Source organism: Musca vetustissima, unplaced genomic scaffold (genome assembly GCF_032173495.1).
Source record: "Musca vetustissima isolate MV318-11 ecotype Yass unplaced genomic scaffold, APGP_CSIRO_Mvet_v1 utg15223, whole genome shotgun sequence".
Classification (NCBI taxonomy): Eukaryota; Metazoa; Arthropoda; class Insecta; order Diptera; family Muscidae; genus Musca; species Musca vetustissima.
The window spans coordinates 6490-29487 of NW_026884776.1; the positions used below are offsets into that span (position 1 = coordinate 6490).

Here is a 22998-nt window from a genome sequence, read left to right on the forward strand (position 1 = left end):
CACAACGTTGCAATCTCTCTCTATGTGGATCTCTTCCAATGGTCTTGATATAAACTGGGATAAGACTGAAGCTGTTTTGTTCAATTGTTGTTATGACGGTTCTATGCCTAATATTTGCGTTAGTTCCTTTACTATTAATATTGTTGGTGAAATGAAGTGCCTGGGTGTAATTATTGATGCCAAACTTAGTTTTTCGACCCACATTGATCTTCTGTTGTCCCGTGTGCGATTCCAGCTTAGGAGGCTTTATAGTGTCCAAGCATATTTGCCTCTTGGTGTTAGGGTGAAGGTAGCTATGTCGTTGTTGATGTCTCAGGTTAACTATTGTTTGGAGGTTATTTCGGGCTCTAATTCTGGTCATTTGCATCAGCTCCAAAAGGTTGTTAACTCCATTGTTCGTTATGTATATGGTTTGGGTCGTAGTCATCATGTTTCCCAATTTGTTGTTAAATTTCTTGGCCTATCCTTTTATACTTATGTTGAATATCGTATCCTTTTGTGTTATTATAGAATTATGAGAAATGTTGATTTACCGCTGTGTAGTAGGTTTGTGATGTGTAGATCCTCTCGGAACCCTCAGTTGTTGTATCCGAGGTTTTCGTCTGCAATTTGTGAAAGATCATTTGTAGTTAGAGTCGTAAGATCGTGGAATCAGCTCCCTTTGAGCCTTCGTAAGTTTACCTCTTCCACTTTTGCGTATAGGAGGGAATTGTTTGGGCATTTGTCTCGTATTTGATGAAGCTGGCTTTGAAGAAATCGCTGATTACAGGTTGCATAATGGTACTTTGTCTTTTTTTTTAATTTTTGGCTGGGGAGCCATTTTTATTTAAGTTCGTTAGCATTTATGTTATAGATTTATACATATGGAATTTAATGTCTGTGGTTCTGATATTGCTCTTGGGCTCGAGAGGAATATATAGTATATTTATATGTATGGTTCCTTAAGCTTCCTTTCCCCTCCACTTTTCTTAGCAACAGTTAAGTAGAGTGCAGTGGATTGGGGTTCTTGTTTGGAATCTGTTATGTTAGCGGTTTGCATTAAATTTCATTATGTAGAATTTTGTTTTTTGCTGTTATGTATTTTTAATTTATTTAGTTTATTCTTTGTTTGGGTTTTTATTTTTTTTTTTATATATAAGTTAATATAAGTTATTGGCCATGCTGGCTTTTTTATATTACATTGTATGAAATAAATGAAATGAAATGAAATGAAAAAAAAAATTTCAATTTTTTATAAATAGCCGGCCTTCGGCCGGGGATTTAAGACTTTCTCCTATGAACAGATGGAAAATTGGGCTACGCGAGCAGAATTCTCTTTTAATTTAAATTTTTTTCTAAATAGCCGGCCTTCGGCCGGGGATTTAAGACTTTCTTCTATGGACAGGTGAAAAATTGGGCTACGCGAGCGGAATTATCTTTTAATTTCAATTTCTTTTTTAAAAGTTATACGTGATTGAATAAAATTAAAATCATATTTAATCAGCTTCATTACTAAATCCCCGGTCCCAGCCTATTTTTTCTAAACCCCATTTCTCAAGAAGTATGGACTTCCTCCCATATAGTAACATATTTATGTAATCATGTAAATTATACATACCTCTGCTGATCCAGAACAATCCGAGTGTCCCTAAAGGAAAAAATCCTTAAATCAAAGAAATAACCATATAAGCTTATTTTTAACATTTTGAACCCCATATTTTCGGAAGTACGAAGTTCCCCAAAAAAATTATGTGGTTCTAATCAGCTCCAAAAGGACTATGTGCTGTAAAAAAATTAAACGTTTCGGAGTGGTATTCTTAAATATGTTTAATAAAAAGTGGGGTATTTTTTGAACTTTGGAACCCCATATCTCGGGAAGTACTGATTTCCCCCCGAAAAAACGTATGTTGTTGTAATCAGCATCAGAAGGGCTACCTATGATAAAAATTTCAAAATGATCTGAGAGGTGTCCGTAAAGTGCATTTAAGCCAAGAAGGGGAAGGCCATGAATTCGATCAAGTGTAAGATGACATATCAAAACAAGTCATTTAAAATTGGAAAAACTTCGTGTTGGTAGCAAATCTATCTCTGTGTGTAATTATCTTCAAGGCAGTGGATATAGCCCTGTACTTTTTATACAGCGGAGTTACAGTACCGGCCACATAATTAGCACACACCTGAAGAAAAAAGTGTTTTGAATAACACTTGATTCGTTTACAATATGTTTAAATAATTTTTTATTCAAAACGCTAATGTGTACTAAGGACTAATGAAAAGACGCGGTCAACACTATATACAATCTCTGCGTGTTTCTGAGAATAAGCATCATGTTTACGAATGATAGACAAGAGTTAGAAGATAATAACAGCTGATATTCAAATGAGTTTGCAAAGGAGGATCACATTGTATGATATTTTAGTACACGTTATTTTTTTCCAATTAACTCCTCTCCTCCTTGGCTCACGTCCTATTTGGTGTTACAATGTTGAGAGCCATGTCTCTACACGTGTTTTTTTATTGTCTGGATCGTCTACGTCAAACGCAAATAAAATAAATTATGTGTACTAAGGACTAATCAAAAAGACGCGGTCAACACTATATACAATCTCTGCGTGTTTCTGAGAATAGGCATCATGTTTACGAATGATAGACAAGAGTTAGAAGATAATAACAGCTGATATTCATATGAGAGTTTGCAAAGGAGAATCACATTATATGATATTTTAGTACACGTGATTTTTTAATTGTCTGGATCGTCTACGTCAAACGCTAATAAAATAATAGACTTGTTCCCGGGAAAATCAAAAACAATTTCGATTAAGGAGTTATGGTCACTCGCAATTCTTAAAAAAATCGGATTTATTTTATTGACTCAATTTGAAATATTGGTAGAATCATGGCGTAATAAGAAGGTCGTCTGATTTCACCCGAGCTGTCAAAATGTTTTAAATTTTGACTTAATCGTGTGAAAACATAAACAAGAAATTTGACAGTTTGGGGGATTTTCTACCAAAATGGCCGATAATATTCGCTTCTTACAAGACCTGTTTAATGGTCCATGCGGTTCCGTTCCAGAACCTAAAATAATCTACTAATTTTACAAGTTTTGTAACTTTTTACTCGTAACCCGTTCCTGAACCCACAAAAATATACCTAACAAAATGGCTTTTTACTCGAAAAATTTGTCTGAGTAAAAATGGTAAACAGGAATGCCAACTTCTGATTGGCTGTTAAGGTATGTTTAGATTTACGAAATCTATTCGATCTCAAATGTCAATTCCATTTCATATACGTCAAATTTAACCCAATAGATTTGTGAACAGGAAGACACGTTTAGATTTACGAAATCCACTCGATCTCAAATGTAAATTCCATAGCGTATACGTCAAATATAATTCACTGGATTCCACTGGAACATATCCAAAAAAGTACTTTAATGCACCAAACATAAAACAGCAAAATATTTTTTTAGGTAGGGCACAGCTACCAACTCAAGCCACCTTGTTCCATCAAATCAAAATACATATTTTGTGTATGTGTGTGTATTGTTTTGAATACAATGTCAAATATATTCAAAATAAATTGAAATATATTCAAATTAATTGAAATGAAAATGATGTTTTTAACACGTTCGTCTGGAAGTAATTACTTTGTTATGGATGAAACAAACATTTGATGGTATTCCCTACTGGATTTTGGGAAGAAATCATGACCTTTCATTTATTTTTCGCGTTTTTAGTTTTGTGTTGAAAAAATATCAAATAAAGACAAACACTTGTTGCAAATATTTATTTTATTTTTGGCAGAAGAAGCCACACGTGCATATTCACCTCAAGCTGCCCTACCTTGTATTATTGTACCATGCATCCATCTGCCGAAAAAATAGATTTCTCTTTCCCCAACCTAATATATTTGGTAGAGTTGCCACTGTATTAATTATTTTGCTCACCATCGGCGTTAGTTTACACAAACATCGACGACGGCAGACAGTGGCTTTACATTCTTTTTGAGTCGATTAGTCGACAGTCGATTTACTTATCCCTAGTGTAGTGTGTGTTTGTGTTTTGAGTCCGACTTAGATCTAAATCGAATTTGTAAATAATTTAAATAATTAATAATTTTAGAAAAAATATTATGAAATATTTGTAATTGACGGTACATATCAATTCGCCTACAATGAAGTTGTATGAAATATATACCCTTATGGGTATAATAACAGCAGGTAAATCACAAACAAAAAAACGCCACAGAATATTTCTAAGCCACACCCCTGGCTTTAAGCAGCATTTCATGCCAAGCAATGCCCAAAAACAACAACAACAGCATGCTGTTGATTCATTACATTTTGTACAAATTAATTAATTGATCAATTCTTAATTTCATCATTATAGTTTATGGCCAGTCATATTCATCGGTGGACGCCCGACAGGCATGTGTAATACCAAAAATATTGCAAGGATCATGGTTTTCATGGGAGAGTGGACGCCCGACACAGACAGTGATAGATGCTACGCAAATGTCCCGTAGAGGCTATTGTGTTGCAATGGAAAAACACCACGCCGACGAATATTCGTTTGTTTTTAAAGAGCAATCAATCAATTGTTACCACTGTGTTCGAACATTTGTCAGGACATTAAATATTTTTGAGAAATTTGAAGGTAATAATTTGATATACGAATTTTATAAAAATGAACTTTAAAGTATTTTATTTATGCTAAAAGAGGTTAATGACTCCTTTATCGATTTTTTAATTTGTTAATCTGTTTTCTTTTATAATATTACAGGACCCTGTGTTTCGGTTCCCGATGGCGTTGAACCAACTGTTGAACATGTTTGTCGTGGCATAAAGGATGATCAACAACTAATCACCCTATTCAATGAGAATTTTGTACCCATCAATTGTCGTAGTTCCCTAGAAGGTGTGTGGCACTTTACATATCAGAACCGTTTCCGTTTCACCGGCGTCTGTAATAAACCCGATGCACGTATACAATCGTGTCAAACAGCGGGTACACAATTTTTGATACAAAATCAAAAATTCAATATTACCTATCAGCAGTGTGAGGGTATGGATGGCACATTCAGCGGTACAGTTGAATACAGTTGTCTGGGTGATTGGTTTGTGGGTAAAAATCACTACTTCGCCGTGGCCAATACTAAGGAGTCACGTAAAGATGAAAAGTACAGATGTTTCCTTAAAAATCGTGATGACGATTTGTACATTGGTGTATCTATCACTGCCGAATGTAATACATTGAAAACGCCCGAACAGTCGCCGGAACGTTTGAAACTGACACCCGTCAAGGCGGAATATGTAGAACCTGGTTGTACACTACCACAGAATTTCAGCGGAGAATGGGTTAATACTGCCAATATTGATGCTGAAGTTATCATCGATGATACACACATCAATGAAACCTATTATCCGGACAGGGCACGTTATAGGCGTACCATATATGTGTGTCGTGAACGTCGTGGCAATCGTATTATGATGGCTCGTCTAACTGTTGATGGTTGCCAAAAGGATTATGTCTGTTTTGATTTTATGCCCAGGCACCATAATATTATACGCTATCGCAAGGGCTTGGCTGTTATAAAAGACGACTTCAGTACCGTATGCTCCTGGGTGCAATTTAAAAATGCCGAAGCATGGAAATATGATTTACTATTGGCCAAGAATCCGGTGGCAGTCAGATGTCCTGTTGCGGGTAAATTTAATTTTACACAACGTGGTGAACATCCATTCAAGACAAGGTAAGACGATTGAGTATCAAAACTGTATGTATCTTGTTCTACCGCATGTTTTATTTATTTTAGAATTTTGGGTGGTGTAACACTAAGTCCACGTCCTGACATTCGTTGCAAGCAAAATATTTCCGATTTGTCGGTTTGTGATACAGATCAAAAAGAAATGGCTGTAGACGAAAACTATTGTCTTTCCGTAGATCATTTGGGTAGACCTGTGGATATTTACAGTAAGTATTAAAGGTCCTTAAAAAGTTAATTCTATTAAAGCAAAATTTGTCTTTTAGGTGATCCCGATTATCGCATGAAATGTATTGGATTCTGGAAAGAAAACTTAAAATCCTATCTCATAACCTATGATGACTTGGATCCTTTGTCCAAATACCGTTGTTGGGTATATCAAAGAGCCGATCTAAATAGAGTACTTATGTCACAAGGTATTATAAGCATACCACATTGAAATTATTTATCACTAATATTATAATTACCTTAATATATTTCAGCTGTGGGAGCTTTTTGTAAATTAAATCAAGATGTTACATCATGGAATCACTCAGAAGGTGCTGCCGTTGCCATCGATGCCATAGAATATGAACGCGAACGTGACGATTGCCCCATGTACTTTGATGATGGTGAAAATCCGTGGCGTCAATCGGATGCATCTAATGTAATTTTCGATTGGGATTTTTATAAAGCTGGTGCTGGCCGCATAATTGCAACACTAAATATGCAAACAATGTTAACATTTGTATGTGGTTATGTAATTTTCAAACTAGCTAGATTTCTATTTTAATATGGAAAGCCATAAGATATTGAACAGCGAACCAAGAATTGTGTTAGTTATAAGTCCAATCATCACTTCTTAAGTAATCAAACACTACACTGAATCTCTCTAGCTAAAAGAAATTAAGTGTCTTATTTGAATAAGTTTACAATTTTTTTTTACAAAATATCTATAATATTATGCTATAGTCAACTATTTGTTGTTAATCCGTCCATTTCTAGAGAAGAGAATTGTAGAGTTCACAAAAATATATAACATTCCGTCCATATAAACGAAATTATGTACAATGGTATTACAATAAAACAAAAGACAATTTCTAATTATGAATACTAAAAAGGTTTTTCTTTTTTTAATTTTAAAAATGTTAGTTCAACAAAAAGATACGTCATAAATAATCTACATACTATGTACTTTGATTTGAAGTTTCGAATGGTTCTAAGGCTCATATCTTTTGAACCAAAACAGATACAGCCACATTGTCGCACAGTTTGGAAAAACGCATTTTGGTGAGGAACTATAAAGCACATTTTTTCGTCTTTTGAAGTTTTTTTTAATCTTATGATATTACAATTTGATGGATACATTTTATTACATTTGGGCCTGGTTGAGTCAGGGTTTTTCATGGAAAGTTCGACCTTTAAAGTGCTTTTTTTTATCCTGGTCAGAAACGGTTAGAAACGGGCTTTTTTGAATAAAAATGCTACAAAATGTTTAATAATGGAGATATTTGGATCAACTTTTGAGGAATCATTCTAGAGGTGTTTTCATACACAATCGAAGAAAAAATCATAAATATTTTCCATATATATAATTTGTACAATTTTTTAAAGTTAAGTAGATCAATAACCGTGGTACATTTGTACCCATCCGGAAAAAGTGTTGTAATGCATTAAAATATTGGACTATCGTCCGGTTTTTCATTTTAAATTAGACTATATGGATCTGATCTAGATGTAGGAACTAAAAATTATATATATATATATATATAAAAAGAATATATATTTAAATCCATGTTTAAATGATAATCTATCTAAAACAATCATAGTAAATTCGTTAAAACTTTCGATGGGTTACGTTTTTTAAGTTATTTTTTATTGGGATCTAATTTCGATAACCCTAGACAACATGGGAGTCTAGGGTCACAAGAATTTGCAGGGGATACTCGTGGAAGTCAGAAACTAACATGGTTTTCCCTTGGTATGCAGGGTCAAAAACAATGATTATTGTCCTTAATTTTCCAATTATTCTTCGTATTGGGCCTGAAACTTTTTCTATAATCGAATTAGTCTGATTTATTACTATTCTAAATTGGCGTACATATATAATCTATCATAAAATAAAGTTTTAAAGTATTAAATAATGTTAAAAATGTGCCAATCACAATCTCTAAACTAAATATATACAACGTGGATAATTGGCAATAATTGTTTTAGTCCCTCTATACCAAAGGAAAACCTGATGGCCCCATGTTGTCTAGGAGGGTTGGGGAACACCTAAATAAGATCCCAATAAATAACTAAAAAGGCTTAACACATTCCAAAACTATAACGAATTTACTATTGGTCTGTTCCCGTACTGCAAGAATCTACTCGATTTTACTATTTTCTTCGATATCATAAAGGAAAATTCGTTATCGTAGTAAAAAATAGTAGAATCTTGCAGTACGGGAACAGACCATATGATTGTTTTAGATAGATTATCATTTATTTCGATATCATAAAGAATAAGTGTTATCGGAGTAAAAAATAGTAGATTCTTGCAGTACGGGAACATACCCAATATTTTAATGTATATTTGAGTTCCTACATCTAGATTAGATCCGCATAGACTATTATAAAACAAAAAACCTCACGGTAGTCCAATTTTTTAATGAATTACAGAGCAATCTTTGGATGGCTACAAATGTGCCACGGTTATTGATCTACGTATAATTTTTTGGTTATTGACCGTAGGGTTAATAAGGTCACCTTGCTAGCGAAAATCAGCTGTTTTTTCTCAAGTGTAATGTAAAAAAATTGGCTTTTATTTACTTTTTCATAATGGAAGTCAATTCACAATAATGGATTATAACAGCAAAGTTAAGAGACAGCTGATATCTAGCTGGTCTCTCTAGACGACCTTATTTATAGGCCTTCAGATAGCCATGTGATATCATCACTTTTTTCGAACGTTCCCATGCCTGACTGGATAGGTATCGTCATAAGCTTAAAGCTCAAGTATTTAATTTGACCAATAGCACTCGGAAAGGAAACCCCTCGTTTTTTCTTTTTCAAGGAAGCATGCGAACGGAAGTTACGCTCTTTTTTTAAAAAAAAAATTTGCCTGTGGAAAAGCAGACTAACAAATTTGTTGTTTGTAAGAATTTGCAAATACTCAGTAACACAACTGTCAAATCTGCTCTCTCAATTCACTCTCTTTTACTGGGCTTTTGGGTAAATGAACAACATTTTGTACAAATTATGGAGTAAACGAACGAACCTAATATTACATGTGAAAGAGCTGTTTAATGTTTTGATGCAATTTGGTGCAACAACAGCAAGAGATTTCAAATAAAAGAATATTTTTTTATGATGGCAAAAATCGCAATGAACGATGTTAAAGACACAATGATTAATGGGAAGAAATCTGCGATTGAATAAAATTAATTAGCAGTTTATTATTTCACTACATAATTTTGTGTGTCTTTTCATTTAATTTCGATATTTTATCTCTTCAAATTCTTAAAGTGGCCAAGTGGCATTTCATAATTTTTATTTGAGTTGCCCATCTGGTAAATTTGACTATATGTTTTTTCCATAAAATATCTTTATTTCGCCTCCAAATTGCATCAAACTCGACCTTAATATTCCTTATTGCCTTCATACATTCCGTAGCAATATTTGGTTGAGCATGCATCGTTATTAATAGGATTTCCAATGGCATTGTATTTGTTGTTTTTGAGTTTAAAATATGCATACAACCATTAATAATATTTGAAATCGTCGTAATGGAAAAATATTGTGAAGATATTTTCCATAAATATATTTAATACTTATATTTTTGTAGTCGGCTCCCTTTATATTTGCTGATTTACCTTTAAAGGGAAAAGCGAAAAAAATTCACGGTGAATTGATGCCCAGAATAAGGCTGGTAAACCTCCATGTCTCAAAATAAAAAAAAAAAATAAACGGACTACTCGATTAATACTTTTGTATGTATTTTTTAGATCTTAAGATTTTTTTTATTTTCTCAAGAAAATCATCACGTTTCTTTGGGATCTCTCTTTGTGAATATTTGATGTTTAAATAATAAAATCGGGTATTTTGTGGTATATTGTTTAAATTTTAAGATTGATTTCTTCCATGTGTTATTATTATTGTTGTAATTATTATTAAATTAATTTTCTCTAGTACATAGCTCATTATCATTCGTGTTTCTTCGTTTCGAAACTAAATTTGCAAACATTTAGTTCGCCAATTATCTTAAAATTTAGACTCTCATCCAGTACATAGAGGAACGAATTCTGTTGTAGTCGGGAAGATTTTCAACGGGACCGACAGCGGCAACAGCTGGACATCTGTCGAAAATGTATTTCATGGCAACATCGCGTACATTTTGGACATCGACGGCATCGATGCGTTGTTCCAATTCGTGCAATGGGATGCGACGGTTGTAGCAGAGCATTTGGCGACCGATATCTTCACAGATGGGGGTTGTGCCGTCCAATTGCAACAACATGTTGGTCTTCAACAAGTTCTTGGCACGTTCAACTTCAGCTTCGGTGACCATGGTGCAGAGACGCATCCATTCCTTTTGTACGTTGAAAAGCATGTTTTCGCATTCCAATGGATCGCAGACGAAGTAAATGCCCCACAAACCGGTATCTTTGTAGCAGGTGTTGAAGGATTGGAAGCTGTGGCACAAATCTGTAAAGGAACAAACAAATTAAAGTAATCTGTGATTTGAACATTTCACGGTGACTTACTGTCCTCAGCGCTGGCACGAGCCAAGTTGGAGGCATTGTTGACGCCACCACCTTGAGAACGATCCCAGGCTCCGATAAGGGTGTTGGCAACCATCAAGGGAATGTTATCTTGATCGGTCCAGCCGCAACCTTCAACAGCAATGGCAATGTGAGCCAAAGGCAAGGAATCGTCACGTACACGGACTTCAGAGCCAGTGAAACGGCAGGGAGTAACCTCTGGTGGCTTGCCATCATAGGTGTTGGCCAACTTGCCCAAATGTTGATCAGCCAATTTAACCAAGTCGTTGTGCTTGACACCACCGGCACCGGCCAAGACAATGCGAGAAGCCTTGTAGTGGGTGCTAATGTAGTCTTGCAAATCGGCTTTGCCAATGGACTTGATGTTCTTGGTGGGGCCCAAGATGGTTTGGCCCAATGGGGTACCTTGGTAGGCAGTGGCGTGCAAATGATCGAATACTACTTCTTGCAAGTTGCTTTCAACTTCTTGCATTTCACGCAAAATTACGGAACGTTCACGCTCAATTTCGGATTCTCCCAATTTGGAGTTTTGGATGATGTCGGCCAAGATTTCAACAGCCTTGGGTACATCCTTAGACAAACACTTGGCGTAGAAAACAGTTTGTTCCCGAGAGGTGTAGGCATTCAAATGAGCACCCATGTTTTCAACTTCCAATTCCAAATCGGTTTGGGAACGCTTGGCAGTACCCTAAAAGAGATAGATCGAATAACAACACCGGCCGTTATGTCATTTAAAATTGAACAAACCTTGAAAGCCATGTGTTCCAAGAAGTGAGCAACACCATTATTTTGTGGGGTCTCAGAACGAGAACCAGCATCGATCCATAGACCCACGGTGGCAGTGGCGGCACCAGAATCTTCACTGGCAACACGCAAGCAATTATCCAAAGTGGTCACTTGAGTGGCTGGGATGTTGACGAGAGTCTTCTTCAAGCTAGCGGCATCGGAAGCTTTGTAGCGCTGCAATAAAAACATTATTAACATCACACTCATACATACACCTAACCTCAAAGGCGTTCACTCCTTTCGATAGAACATCATTTTAGCAAACTTTCCATAACCCATTCAATTTATTTATTTGTGGCAAAACACCAATTCACTTTTTTATCTCAACTTATTTACTTGAGAATTTTTCCTTTCGGTTTTTTACATTTTTTCCATTACGTAATGTCCAATGGCTGGTTGCTGCTTTTGTAACAACACAGTGCCGAATTCTTCCGAAATGTTACTGGTGAAAAATTCTATTCGTCACATTTTACCTTCAACAAATTGATTCCTTTAGATAATTGTCGCATATTTTGCGAAACGCCAAGCACACGCATAGCCATGGTGAAGGGATTTTTTTATTTAAATTTCCTTGCTCACTTAAATAATTACAAAATACTCTCGTCCCAACTGGACGATATTTTTCTCATGCGAAGTTAGTTGCAACTAATGACAGTTGGTGCTGTCAAATTTTACAATTGGGTATGTTCAGTGGATTTCGATATTACCGTGTTCACAATGTTCTATTGACATTAATTGTTGTATTTTCTTCATCTGTTATGGTTTTTGATCATGGTACAATTATAAAAGGTGACAGCAAATCCCAGCTGATTTGATTCCAACGTAATAGTGTCGATATGAATTTGACAAATTATGTTTTTAAAAATCACCCAACAGGAAAATTGGTAACGCATACAATTTGAAATTGTTCTTTATTAATGTGCTCCCATATTCAATTTACTCAATCTGCCTGCTGGGAAAGTTTGAGGAAGCAAATCTTTCTTGAAGGAATAACTCGCTATTCCCAGCATTTTCATACGTGTTACACATATATATGGCAATGGCTCAATTAAAGGAAAGATGTGGAAGCGATAGAAATATAAATTTGATAGATTTTCATTCATGTTTTTAAATTTTTATTTTGAGGATTCGAAAATATTTCATTTTCAAAATAAAAATAATTTGTTTGTTTGTTTACATTTTTCTGTCAAATGAGTTGACACTAGTAGAACTTACAACAACAAATTTCCATGTGGTTGTTGTATCGTTTTTTGTACAACAACACTTGCTGTTACCTTTTATTATTATACCATGGTATATGATTAAAATATCACGAATGTTTTTTTTTTTTTAATTAAAACGGACCTCTACACTACGTGTATATGAACAGAACTTTGTAATTGAATATTTTATAATTCATTAAAACAAGCAAATAAACTACGCGTTTATGTACAACTTCTTTGACGAATAATTTAAAATTAATCATGATTACATTTACATTTGAGCTATCATGACTTAGATTTACGATATCCACTCGATCTCAAATGTCAATAGCATATACGTCAATATAATCCACTGGATTTTGACACGATTAAGTTGACGCATACGCTATGGAATTGACATTTGAAGTAGTAATAATTAATAAATTTGGCAGTCAATGAAGAATATGAATTCGTCTCCCTCTTAACCATATGAATAAACCTAGGTTGTGACATATATTGTGTGTTCCCGTACTGCAAGAATCTACTAGATTTTACTATTTTCTTCGATATCATAAAGGAAAAAAGTGTTATCATAGTAAAAAATAGTAGATTCTTGTATTACGGAAACAGACCAATAATGATACTATCAGCTGCCTTGATACAATTACCTTATTATTATGCCTTGAGCTTGACATTATCCGTTGATCCCTACTCCACAACAAAATTGGATATTGATACATGCTCAATATTTGGTTGAGCATGCACAGTATAATGTATAAAGGCAATAAGGAATATTTCAGTCGAGTTTGATGCAATTTGGAGGCAAAATAAAGAAACTTTGTGTGAGGACCATGGTATAATAATAGAAGGTAATAGCAAGTGTTGTTGTACAACAAATGATACAACAACCACATGGAAATTTTTTGTTGTAAGTTCTACTAGTGTCAACTCATTTGACAGAAAAATGTAAACAAACAAACAAATTATCATCAAATTATTTTTATTTTGAAAAATGAAATATTTTCGAATTCTCAAAATAAAAATTGAAAAACATGAATGAAAATCTATCAAATTTATATTTCTATCGCTTCCACATCTTTCCTATAATTGAGCCATTGCCATATATATGTGTAACACATATGAAAATGCTGGGAATAGCGAGTTATTCCTTGAAGAAAGATTTGCTTCCTCAAACTTTCCCAGCAGGCAGATTGAGTAAATTGAATACAGGAGCACATTTAATAGAGAACAATTTAAAATTGTATGCGTTCCCAATTTTCCTGTTGGGTGATTTTTAAAAACATAATTTGTCAAATTCATATTGACACTAGTATTACGTTGGAATCAAATCAGCTGGAATTTGCTGTTACCTTTTATAATTGTACCATGTGTGAGGACCTGTCTTTCCAGAAAAATATTAACAATTACGATTTTGCATGATTTGAAGGACGAAATATTAAAATAATTGGCCACTTTAAGAATTTGGGGAGATAAAATGTCTAAATTAAATAAAAAGGCACACAATTATGAAGTGAAATAATAAAATGCGAATTAATTTAATTCAATCGCAGATAAGATTAAATTAAGATCGTTCGATGTGGTTTTTGCCAAAATTGTTATCGTAGTAAAAAAATAGTAGATTCCTGCATTAGGGAACAGACCATGTGTCCTACCTTGTAATAATTATACTATGGGTTATACCCCCTTAAAAACAAAGAAATAATAAAAATTAAAATAAATAAAAAAATTTTGAAAAATATTACAAAATTAAGTTTAAATGGGGCAAAACACATTACAGCTAAAATTACAATATGGCAATACGAACATTTTTTTACCACCATTTTCGAAAATTCGAATCCGCATATCGCATTTTTTGTTTCTCCCTATTCTCTCAGAATAAGCCGAGAATGTGAAAGCGAAAATTTTTTCACAAGCGAGATCTCTCTTTCTAGAGAATGACCAGAATAAGGCTGGTCGATTCTTGTAGTACGACAACAGACCAAATATTTCACAGCAAACTAGAAAAAAGTAAAACATATGCGCTTCGCACCCAGCTAGCGAAAGTCAGCTGTTTTTTTCAAGTCTAATGTCAAAAAATTGGACTTTGTTTACATTTTTATAATGAAATGGATTTTGGCTGGTCTCCTTCGATGACCTTATTTATATGCCTTGGATATAAGTCAGTTCAAGGCATATATAAAGTCGGACAGTAAGTCTGCTTTTCCACAGGCAAATTTTTATTTGGCAAATACTGAGTTTGTAGGCGAGAGGGGTCCGAGGAAGAAAAACAAAAATTTGCCTGTTCAGAATTTGCCGTACACGCAAATTCTGCTTTGCTCTGTTCGTTGAAAACAATTTTGTTGACATTTCCTTTTGAACCTATTCGCTTTACTGACACACAGCCGGCCTTTGTTTACAAACCTGTTGCTTTAATTTGTGCAAGTGAAATTTAATTTTTAATTTTTGCAATTTATATAATAAAATATATAAAAAATAAATTAAATATTATAAAAAAATCTTTAAAATGCACACACTTTTGACTTTTATTTTCTTTCTTTTGTATTTTTTTTCATTTCATTTATTTATTCATAATACAAAAGCCTCCTGGGCCTATTTACTGTATTAATAGTATTATTAAAAACCTGATAGTTTAAAATTCATTTTTATTTACAACATTGGCTCCCCAGCCTAATTTACTTTAACAGTAATATTATTTAAAAAACATACAAATGTCCATTAGCAACGTACGTAGTACGAAGATCATAAAACACGAATGAACTAATTCTCTGAAAGATTTAAATGAAGTTTAAGTTTTAAACGAAACGCATTATTCGAATGCGAAAAAATTCGCAATACAATAGGTACAACATACGATTTCTCATATAAGGAGCTATGAATTAAAGGTATATTAATCTGTGGGTTTCTGCTAGAATGTGAAAATGTAAACAACGCACGTAACGACCTAGGTATACCAGTTTTAATAATTCTATAAAAATAAAAAGTATTACGAAAATCGACAAATTTACGAAACGAGGTGCCTAAAAAGTTAACAACAAACTCTGATATATGCTCACGAACTCTTACATTATAAACAAATCTAGCAATTATATTTATAATTTGCTGTAACTTATGAAAATTATATTCCGAAGTTCCAGATATAAATTCCAATACATACAACACATGTGGCATCATCAGTGAACAGGCAATTTTCGTCCTAACATGCAAAGGTAGATAAATACTGGTGGAATACAATTTACGTAACACTGAATAAATTTTACTGTGTATACTGTCAATATGGGATCCAAAATTTAACGTGTTATCCAAGATAACACCTAAACACTTGTGTTTCTCAACAACGTCAATCCTTGAATTACCTATACATATCCCAAGATCTTGAACATGAGAACCAAACATAATAATTTTTGTTTTCAGTGGGTTTATTTATAAACAGTTAGCGTTGGTCCATCTCAGTAAATTCCCCAAACAAGAATTCATTGCCTCTTTTAAATAATCAATGGAATTTGTTTCAGATTTGAATAAAAGCATAACGTCATCAGCAAATATAAACAATGAGCATACATCAAGATTAATATATTCTGGCAAATCATTTATGTATAGAATAAACAGCAAGGGGCCCAAGACCGAACCTTGAGGTACCCCTGAAGAAAGAAAAGCACTCCCAGATCTAACACCACCCATCTCAACATATTGTGATCTACCGCTAACATACGACATTATCATTTTGCAGGCTGAAAAGGAAAAATTGAATTGATTTTTAAGTTTATATATAAGCGTACTGTAGGAAATCGAATTAAAAGCCTTGGATATTTCCTATGAAATAAGTGAGCACATTTGCTTATTATTAAGATCACTCCTGATAGATTCTGTTAGGTGTAACAGCAGAGAAGTTGTGCTCCGGCCACGTCGAAATGCATGCTGCCCATCAAAAATTTCGGAATTAGTGTGCGATAGAATTTGGTCTTTTAATATATGTTCACAAATTTTCGACAATGTCGGGAGTATTGAGATTGGTCGTAAGTCCTCAGGACCCCGGACTATAGTAGATTTAGGAATTGGTACAACTCGAGCCATTTTCCATAACAGTGGAAAATTTGAGGTAGTTAAAATTGTATTTATTAAGTCCAAAATCAGATGAGAGGTATGAGGCCAAATTAGTTTCAAAAATTCAATAGATATTCTATCTACACCAACCTACTTGGATTTAACTTTGCCAATAGCAACATCAATATCATAGATTGTAACACATGAGAAAGAAAATGAATTGTCAGCATCAAGAAAAGGTTCAATGTCAACACTATCATGTCCATCCGATGTCACATTAGAAGCAAAGAAATCATTAACAGATTCAGCATCACAACCATACACAGCATCATTATCCCCAGTACAACCATGTCTTCTAAGTATCCCCCAGAAACTCTTGGGATCAAGGTTACGAAATTGCTTTGTGTAATAATTGTATCGTTCAGTGCGCATAACTCTCTTTGCCCTATTTCGGTATTTGCAATAAACTCTCCACCTTAACTGACATCTGTTTTCTAGATATGCCCTGTAAGAACAATCCCTTAAAGACTTAGCATTTGCAACATTTTTGGCATTAATCCAATTATCAGGCTCTAATGTAAGATATCTCTTTACAACTGGAACATTGGAGTAAAGGTTTTTAAATAAATTGTTAATAATCTGGCACTTATCATCAGAATTATTGGCCTGATAATAATGCGTATGATCAAAATCTGATAAACATTCGAAGATACCATTCCAATCAATGTTTTTAAAATCATGATATTCAATTCTATCATCCACGGCATTCATACTTAAATCAAAACATGCAATTATAAGTGCATGATGCGAAATCGAAGGACAGTGAACTTGTCCTGAATAGCACGTCGAATCAATATCACTAAGCAACATGAAATCTATTAGGCTGCTACTACTATGCGCAACATCGAAATGGGTCGGTCTTATGTTATGCAAAACTGATAGATTTAACCTTAAACACATAGATCTTAATAATATTGCACGGGTGGGATTAAATAGATCACAATTAAAATCTCCAGCAACTATTATATTAGTATATTTCATAAATAAATTGTGATGCTGTTGCTCAAATGTTAAAATGTCTCCTACTGGAGGTAAATAAACCACACCGAACAAAATTGTTACATTGCCGGAATACAGTTCTAAAAATATGGACTCACATTTTCCCATTATTGACGTTTTAAAAACAACTTTATGTTTGAACTTTTTAGATGCATAAATAGCTACACCACCCCCTCTCAGACATCGTCGGTCATTTCTGTACATTTTGTAACAAATTTGGCAAAGAAAAATTTGGTAATGGAAAAGCAAGCGAAAATTTCAAAAGAGAAAACAAAAAAATTGCCAAATAAAAATCTGCCTGTGGAAAAGCAGACTAAGCACAGGTGAGTATAAAGTTTGCTGTCAAATCATGTTTTGAAACCTATACATACATACAAAATTATGTTAAACGTCAAAACGAAATATTAATATTTTATCAACATTTATATGGTCTTTGTGAAGCACATTTGGACTATTTCAAGAGTTTAAAAAAGTAAATTATCCTAAAATTATCATTTTTAATAGTAAAGCTAGTAAAAGGGAAACATTTCAAAGTCGCTCTCAGAGTACAAAATAATTCGAAAAATTTTGGGAACGCAAATCTAGTACATATGCCAAAATTAGATGACAATACTTCAAAATCAACATAACAGCCAATTAGAAGTAGGCATTCCAGTTTACCGTTTTTACTCGGCCAAATTTCTTGAGTAAAAAGTTTACAAAGAGAACGCCATTTTCTTTGGTGCTCTCTTAAATGTTTTATCAGTTTCGTGGGTTCAGGAACGGTTTTCGAGTAAAAAGTTGTAAAACTTGTAAAATTTGTAGATTCTTTTAGGTTCTGGAACGGAACTTTAAATTGTGTTTTGTTTTATATTTAAAAGCGAAACAATTAGTTTTCGCCTCGGCAAAAAATTAACGGTAAACTTGAGTTTTCTCATGAATTCGCTTACTGTCCGACTTAATATGCCTTGTGTCAGTTCACGGTCGACAATTATATTTGAAGCGGCAACACTATTCTGAAGAATATCGATAAAAAAAGAACACGAAAACTACAAATGTTATCGATTAGTCATTTATACGTTAATCGATAAGAATTTTTTAGATTTTAGCATCAACAAAAAAATTTTGTTTTCACCTGCTCATTTTTCAACGAATAATCAAGAAAGTTGTGTCGTATTAAGAATTTATTTTTTATATTAAATGGCTGGTAATTTCTGGCATAGTTCACATTCACAACAATGGATCCTAGATCGTCAGGACTTAATACGTGAACGTCAATACGATTTGCAAATTCTCACCGAAGAGGAATATCAAAAAGTCTTCATTTTCTTTGCAAATGTTATTCAGGTTCTGGGCGAACAATTGAAACTTCGTCAACAGGTTATTGCCACCGCGACGGTATATTTCAAACGATTCTATGCACGCAATTCCCTGAAGAACATCGATCCATTGCTGTTGGCTCCAACGTGTATATTGTTGGCATCTAAGGTGGAAGAATTTGGAGTGATATCAAATTCTAGATTAATTTCAATATGCCAGTCGGTAATCAAAAGCAAATTTAGTTATGCTTATACTCAGGACTTTCCCTATCGCACCAATCACATATTGGAATGTGAATTTTATTTATTGGAGAATTTAGACTGTTGCCTAATTGTGTATCAGCCATATCGGCCACTGTTACAATTGGTACAAGATATGGGTCACGATGATCAGTTGTTGACGCTGAGTTGGCGTATTGTAAACGATTCGCTTCGAACCGATGTGTGCTTACTGTATCCACCGTATCAGGTATGTTGGAAACAATTGATTCCTAATATTATTTTTTTTTAATCTTTAATTCTTCACTTTTTTCTTGCAGATCGCTATTGCGTGCCTACAAATTGCATGCGTCATACTACAAAAAGATTCCCAGAAAAGCTGGTTTGCCGAATTAAATGTTGATCTGGATAAGGTACAAGAAATTGTGCGCGCTATAGTCAATCTATTTGAATTATGGAAGGACTGGAAGGAGAAAGATGAAATACAAATGTTGTTGGCGAAAATACCGAAACCAAAACCAGCACCTCAGCGTTAAAAATTACACATTACTGTAAACTTTATTTATTATTGTATAAACTATAAATATAAGACAAAAAAATCGTAAATTCTTGTGTTTTGTAACTAAAGGTACTTTGTATGGCCAGTTGAAAATTTCGTATCCAATAGTCTGGCCTTGTCGACAATTTGTTTTGTTTGATTTTTATCGATTTTATTCAGCTTCAAATCAATGTCACGACTGAATGGTCTTCTTTCGGGTTTTGAGCCGCTTTCTTTTAATTCCTTAGCCTAGAATTTGTAAAGAGATGTGTATAGAATTCGTTTTAACGGTCTTGAAATACGCCCGCTTACCTTTCTCTTTTCTTCTTTACGCAATTTCTTTTGATGTATATCCACCAAAGACTCCTCCCGTTTGTGTTTCTTTTTGTATTTCTTGGCCATACTTTCCTGTTCTTCATCTCTTTGTTTATCGTACATAGCCTGGGCACGGGCTTTCAGTGATTCCTTTGATGTGGTTGGCTTTGTGCGTTCGGATTCTTCAGACTGTGGAGTTTTTGTCCATGATGATCTAATGAGATTTCATTGTAAATATATTATTAAAATCTGTTATACCAATATTTATTTATATATTATATTTACCTATCACTAAAATCGGGTCTCTCCTTTCCTTGATAGAAACCTCGTTTTAAATTGTTGAGGGCTGCTAAACCTCCCTTCATACCCACATCCGGTAATTCTAACATCCATTCCTCGCGTACAGTCTGATCCGTGGTAGAGCCGGGTAGAAGACCATCAAGAGCTGCCATTTTCAGTTCTAATGCTCTTTTTTCTAATTCCAATTGTGCAGCGGAAATTTCCTGACCATTATTAACCGGTACGGGTCCGTAGGTTCCATGTAAGCTTTCTTCTTGTTCTTCTTCCCTGGCATTTGATTTTTGCTCATCTTGTGTAGCATAATTTTCAATTGACTTCTCGCTCTCTAGGCATATATTTTTCGGCAATACTGGACCTATTACACCGGGTTTTTCATTGACGTTGACGGTGGATTTATTCACTAAATGAGGTGGTAAGGCGGGACCAAAAGAATCAATTTCATTTGTTTTGCTACTTGTATCAACATCTCTGGGAGGTGCAATGGGTTGAATCTGGATCAAATCCTTTTCTCTGGTAGATTTTGAAGATTTCTTTTCTTTGCGGGACTTTTTCTCCTTCTTGTGTTTTTTGGATTTCTTTTTATGTTTTTTACTCAGTTTGCGTTTTCTTTCATATTCCGATGATGTGGTACTAGAATCACTATCACTAGACATTTTAGAGATGATTTTTTTGTTATGGTTTGAATGCGATTGAGTAAGATGATGTTGTAAACTAAAAATAAAAATATATAGAGAGAGAAAAACATTTTATTTTTATTGGCGAAAATTTGTTTTATTTATTAGATTTAACAAATGATTACAAACTACAATATAAATACAATTTTATGCACTTAAGAATAGGAAACTAATATTACAATATACATAGATTTAGTACAGAGATCCCCATATATTAAAAAAATATATATAACGCGGATTTAGGAGAAAAGCAAATAAATTATAAATATTTAATATTGCATGACGTAGCTGGACGCAGTTAAACTGAATCGCGGAATTAAACCAAGCATATTTTCAAGAACTCTGGCAAATAAACCTTAACAAAATTCCCCATTATTGTGTTAAAAATATGTAAAAAAAAATGTTCCAAAACGTTTATTAACATGTTGTATACACAATGAAAAGGATACAATTGACAGTTTTTTTAGCGAGTACTTATAGAAATAGTGTAAACTATTCATGATCAACTGTTAATATACTACAATGGCAATGCGTTAAATATATTTTTAGGTATGTACAAATCAAATAACGAATGGGAATTTTAAATGATAACGATATAGTTTTTACAATTGTATACTTTTTGCGATATGTAAAATTTCATACCAAATAAAAAAAATAGGAAAGCTACACTTTTTATTTTTAATTCTACTACACTACCTTATATTTTATAACAACAAACAACAACAAAATCACTAACAATTTAAGGAAGCATTTGTTTTAAAACAAATTTTGTTGAAAATAAGCTCTGCTTTAACTTTTTTTATTATTCGCCTCAAACTTCTACTACAGATAAACCGGACCGATTGTATATTTATAATTCGGCCAATAACAGCAACAATATTGTACACATTGGTGTTTCCATTTTATTTAGCAAATGTTTTCATTGCTTTGCGACCAGCATATACTAATGATTTTGTTATACCAGCACTTGGTATATTTTTCAGGGTTTGTGTTATACTGCTACGCCAGACTATATCATTTACCGACATTGCGACAATTTCATGCAGATTCTTTAAGGCTGCCAACGGTTCAACTATATCAATGTAGCTACCCTTGAAAACGGCATTGCGTATTAGTCGCCTTCGTAGTTCAGCTGGGGCTTGACGCAGGTGATATTCCGTTGCTTTTATTGATTTGTCCTGTTCAAATTGGGTTACAACATTTTCCGAACCCTTTTCCTTCGCGGCAAAATCGACGGCCACATATTGAGCCAAATCTTTCATGGCCGGCTTGTACAACTCGAAAAAGTCATTTTCTTGGGCCTTCACAATATTTGCCACTTTGTTTTTGTTCTCTCCGAATATCATACGGAAATCTCCTTTATAACTTAGATTGGCTATGGCATGGAACAGCTGATATGAAGTAAACTTCTCCGGTAACATTATCAAAGCTATGTGAAATGCATTTCGTAAATTTGTGGCCAAGGCTTGTTTCATTTGTTCGTCATCGTCTGGCGCCACAATATCCTGGACCGGTTTGTGTAGACGTCCTGCCATATACAGATGCCTCCACTCCAGTAAATCTTGTAGCATTCGTTCCTTTGAGATGACACCGTATTTAATTTGCACACCCAAATCGGGCAATGGCACCAATGTATTAAAATAAACACCGGCTCCAAAATTCTCTTGATATTTCATAATAAACTTTGGTCCCAAATGTCGCATTGCCGAATAGTGGCTCTCGTGTCGGCTTATGTTCTCTGCATGCCATCCCAATGGATCACGGACACAAAATACCAAATCAATAATATTGTTCTTTTGCTGATTTATATCGGCATATCCAATTTGTTGTTTAACACCAGATCCATATGCAAAAACATACGAGATACCACCACGGGGAAATCGGGCCAAAATATCTTTATAAAGAGTCATGTTTTGCTATACCTATCTACAGTATATGAGAAGTAATGTGTGGAATATTTACTTGTGTACTGGGTAGTTTAATATGAAATATATTTTCATTCAGAACTGGCCCACTTTCTTTAATTTCTTCCCTTTTGGAGGAGGATAGAGTTGTGTCCAAGGTAGATATACAAGG

The 22998-nt window shown here is 34.1% G+C and overlaps 5 protein-coding genes across 5 annotated transcripts; 2 read left to right on the forward strand and 3 right to left on the reverse strand.

Annotated features, from left to right (window-relative positions):
- Nucleotides 1–4484: 4484 nt before the first annotated feature.
- Nucleotides 4485–6610, forward strand: LOC133331756 (uncharacterized). Its single transcript, XM_061540131.1, has 6 exons — nucleotides 4485–4551; nucleotides 4764–5733; nucleotides 5797–5954; nucleotides 6012–6161; nucleotides 6228–6472; nucleotides 6545–6610. The coding sequence occupies exons 1-6, from the start codon at nucleotides 4485–4487 to the stop codon at nucleotides 6608–6610; spliced, it is 1656 nt and encodes a 551-aa protein (XP_061396115.1).
- A 3359-nt stretch (nucleotides 6611–9969) lies between these two features.
- On the reverse strand, nucleotides 9970–11898 carry LOC133331765 (mitochondrial-processing peptidase subunit beta-like). The gene is made up of 4 exons (XM_061540140.1): nucleotides 11750–11898; nucleotides 11238–11450; nucleotides 10473–11178; nucleotides 9970–10413 (listed from the first exon to the last, which is right to left on the reverse strand). The coding sequence occupies exons 1-4, from the start codon at nucleotides 11816–11818 to the stop codon at nucleotides 9977–9979; spliced, it is 1425 nt and encodes a 474-aa protein (XP_061396124.1). The 5' UTR covers nucleotides 11819–11898; the 3' UTR covers nucleotides 9970–9976.
- Nucleotides 11899–18749: 6851 nt separating this feature from the next.
- On the forward strand, nucleotides 18750–19662 carry LOC133331762 (cyclin-C). Its single transcript, XM_061540138.1, has 2 exons — nucleotides 18750–19345; nucleotides 19416–19662. The coding sequence occupies exons 1-2, from the start codon at nucleotides 18758–18760 to the stop codon at nucleotides 19629–19631; spliced, it is 804 nt and encodes a 267-aa protein (XP_061396122.1). The 5' UTR covers nucleotides 18750–18757; the 3' UTR covers nucleotides 19632–19662.
- A 55-nt stretch (nucleotides 19663–19717) lies between these two features.
- On the reverse strand, nucleotides 19718–20901 carry LOC133331757 (GPALPP motifs-containing protein 1-like). The gene is made up of 3 exons (XM_061540133.1): nucleotides 20234–20901; nucleotides 19946–20162; nucleotides 19718–19882 (listed from the first exon to the last, which is right to left on the reverse strand). Exons 1-3 carry the CDS (start codon nucleotides 20899–20901, stop codon nucleotides 19718–19720), a joined length of 1050 nt encoding a protein of 349 aa, XP_061396117.1.
- Nucleotides 20902–21824: 923 nt separating this feature from the next.
- LOC133331758 (phosphatidate cytidylyltransferase, mitochondrial-like) lies at nucleotides 21825–22879 on the reverse strand. The gene has a single exon (XM_061540134.1). The coding sequence runs from the start codon at nucleotides 22830–22832 to the stop codon at nucleotides 21825–21827; it is 1008 nt and encodes a 335-aa protein (XP_061396118.1). The 5' UTR covers nucleotides 22833–22879.
- Nucleotides 22880–22998: the final 119 nt, after the last annotated feature.

Bases quoted from the DNA above. Each gene is read 5' to 3' on its own strand.
- LOC133331758 (XM_061540134.1), bottom strand. From the start codon at position 22,832: ATGACTCTTTATAAAGATATTTTGGCCCGATTTCCCCGTGGTGGTATC.
- LOC133331756 (XM_061540131.1), top strand. From the start codon at position 4,485: ATGCTACGCAAATGTCCCGTAGAGGCTATTGTGTTGCAATGGAAAAAC. The intron at 4,552-4,763 runs GTTTGTTTTTAA...ATAATATTACAG, and splicing joins CACCACGCCGACGAATATTC to GACCCTGTGTTTCGGTTCCC. The intron at 5,734-5,796 runs GTAAGACGATTG...TATTTATTTTAG, and splicing joins GAACATCCATTCAAGACAAG to AATTTTGGGTGGTGTAACAC.
- LOC133331762 (XM_061540138.1), top strand. From the start codon at position 18,758: ATGGCTGGTAATTTCTGGCATAGTTCACATTCACAACAATGGATCCTA. The intron at 19,346-19,415 runs GTATGTTGGAAA...TTTTTCTTGCAG, and splicing joins TACTGTATCCACCGTATCAG to ATCGCTATTGCGTGCCTACA.
- LOC133331757 (XM_061540133.1), bottom strand. From the start codon at position 20,901: ATGTCTAGTGATAGTGATTCTAGTACCACATCATCGGAATATGAAAGA. The intron at 20,163-20,233 runs GTAAATATAATA...AAATCTCATTAG, and splicing joins AGACCCGATTTTAGTGATAG to ATCATCATGGACAAAAACTC. The intron at 19,883-19,945 runs GTAAGCGGGCGT...TACAAATTCTAG, and splicing joins GTAAAGAAGAAAAGAGAAAG to GCTAAGGAATTAAAAGAAAG.
- LOC133331765 (XM_061540140.1), bottom strand. From the start codon at position 11,818: ATGGCTATGCGTGTGCTTGGCGTTTCGCAAAATATGCGACAATTATCT. The intron at 11,451-11,749 runs GTAAAATGTGAC...TTTTTATTGCAG, and splicing joins AAGGAATCAATTTGTTGAAG to CGCTACAAAGCTTCCGATGC. The intron at 10,414-10,472 runs GTAAGTCACCGT...GTTCCTTTACAG, and splicing joins TCGTGCCAGCGCTGAGGACA to ATTTGTGCCACAGCTTCCAA.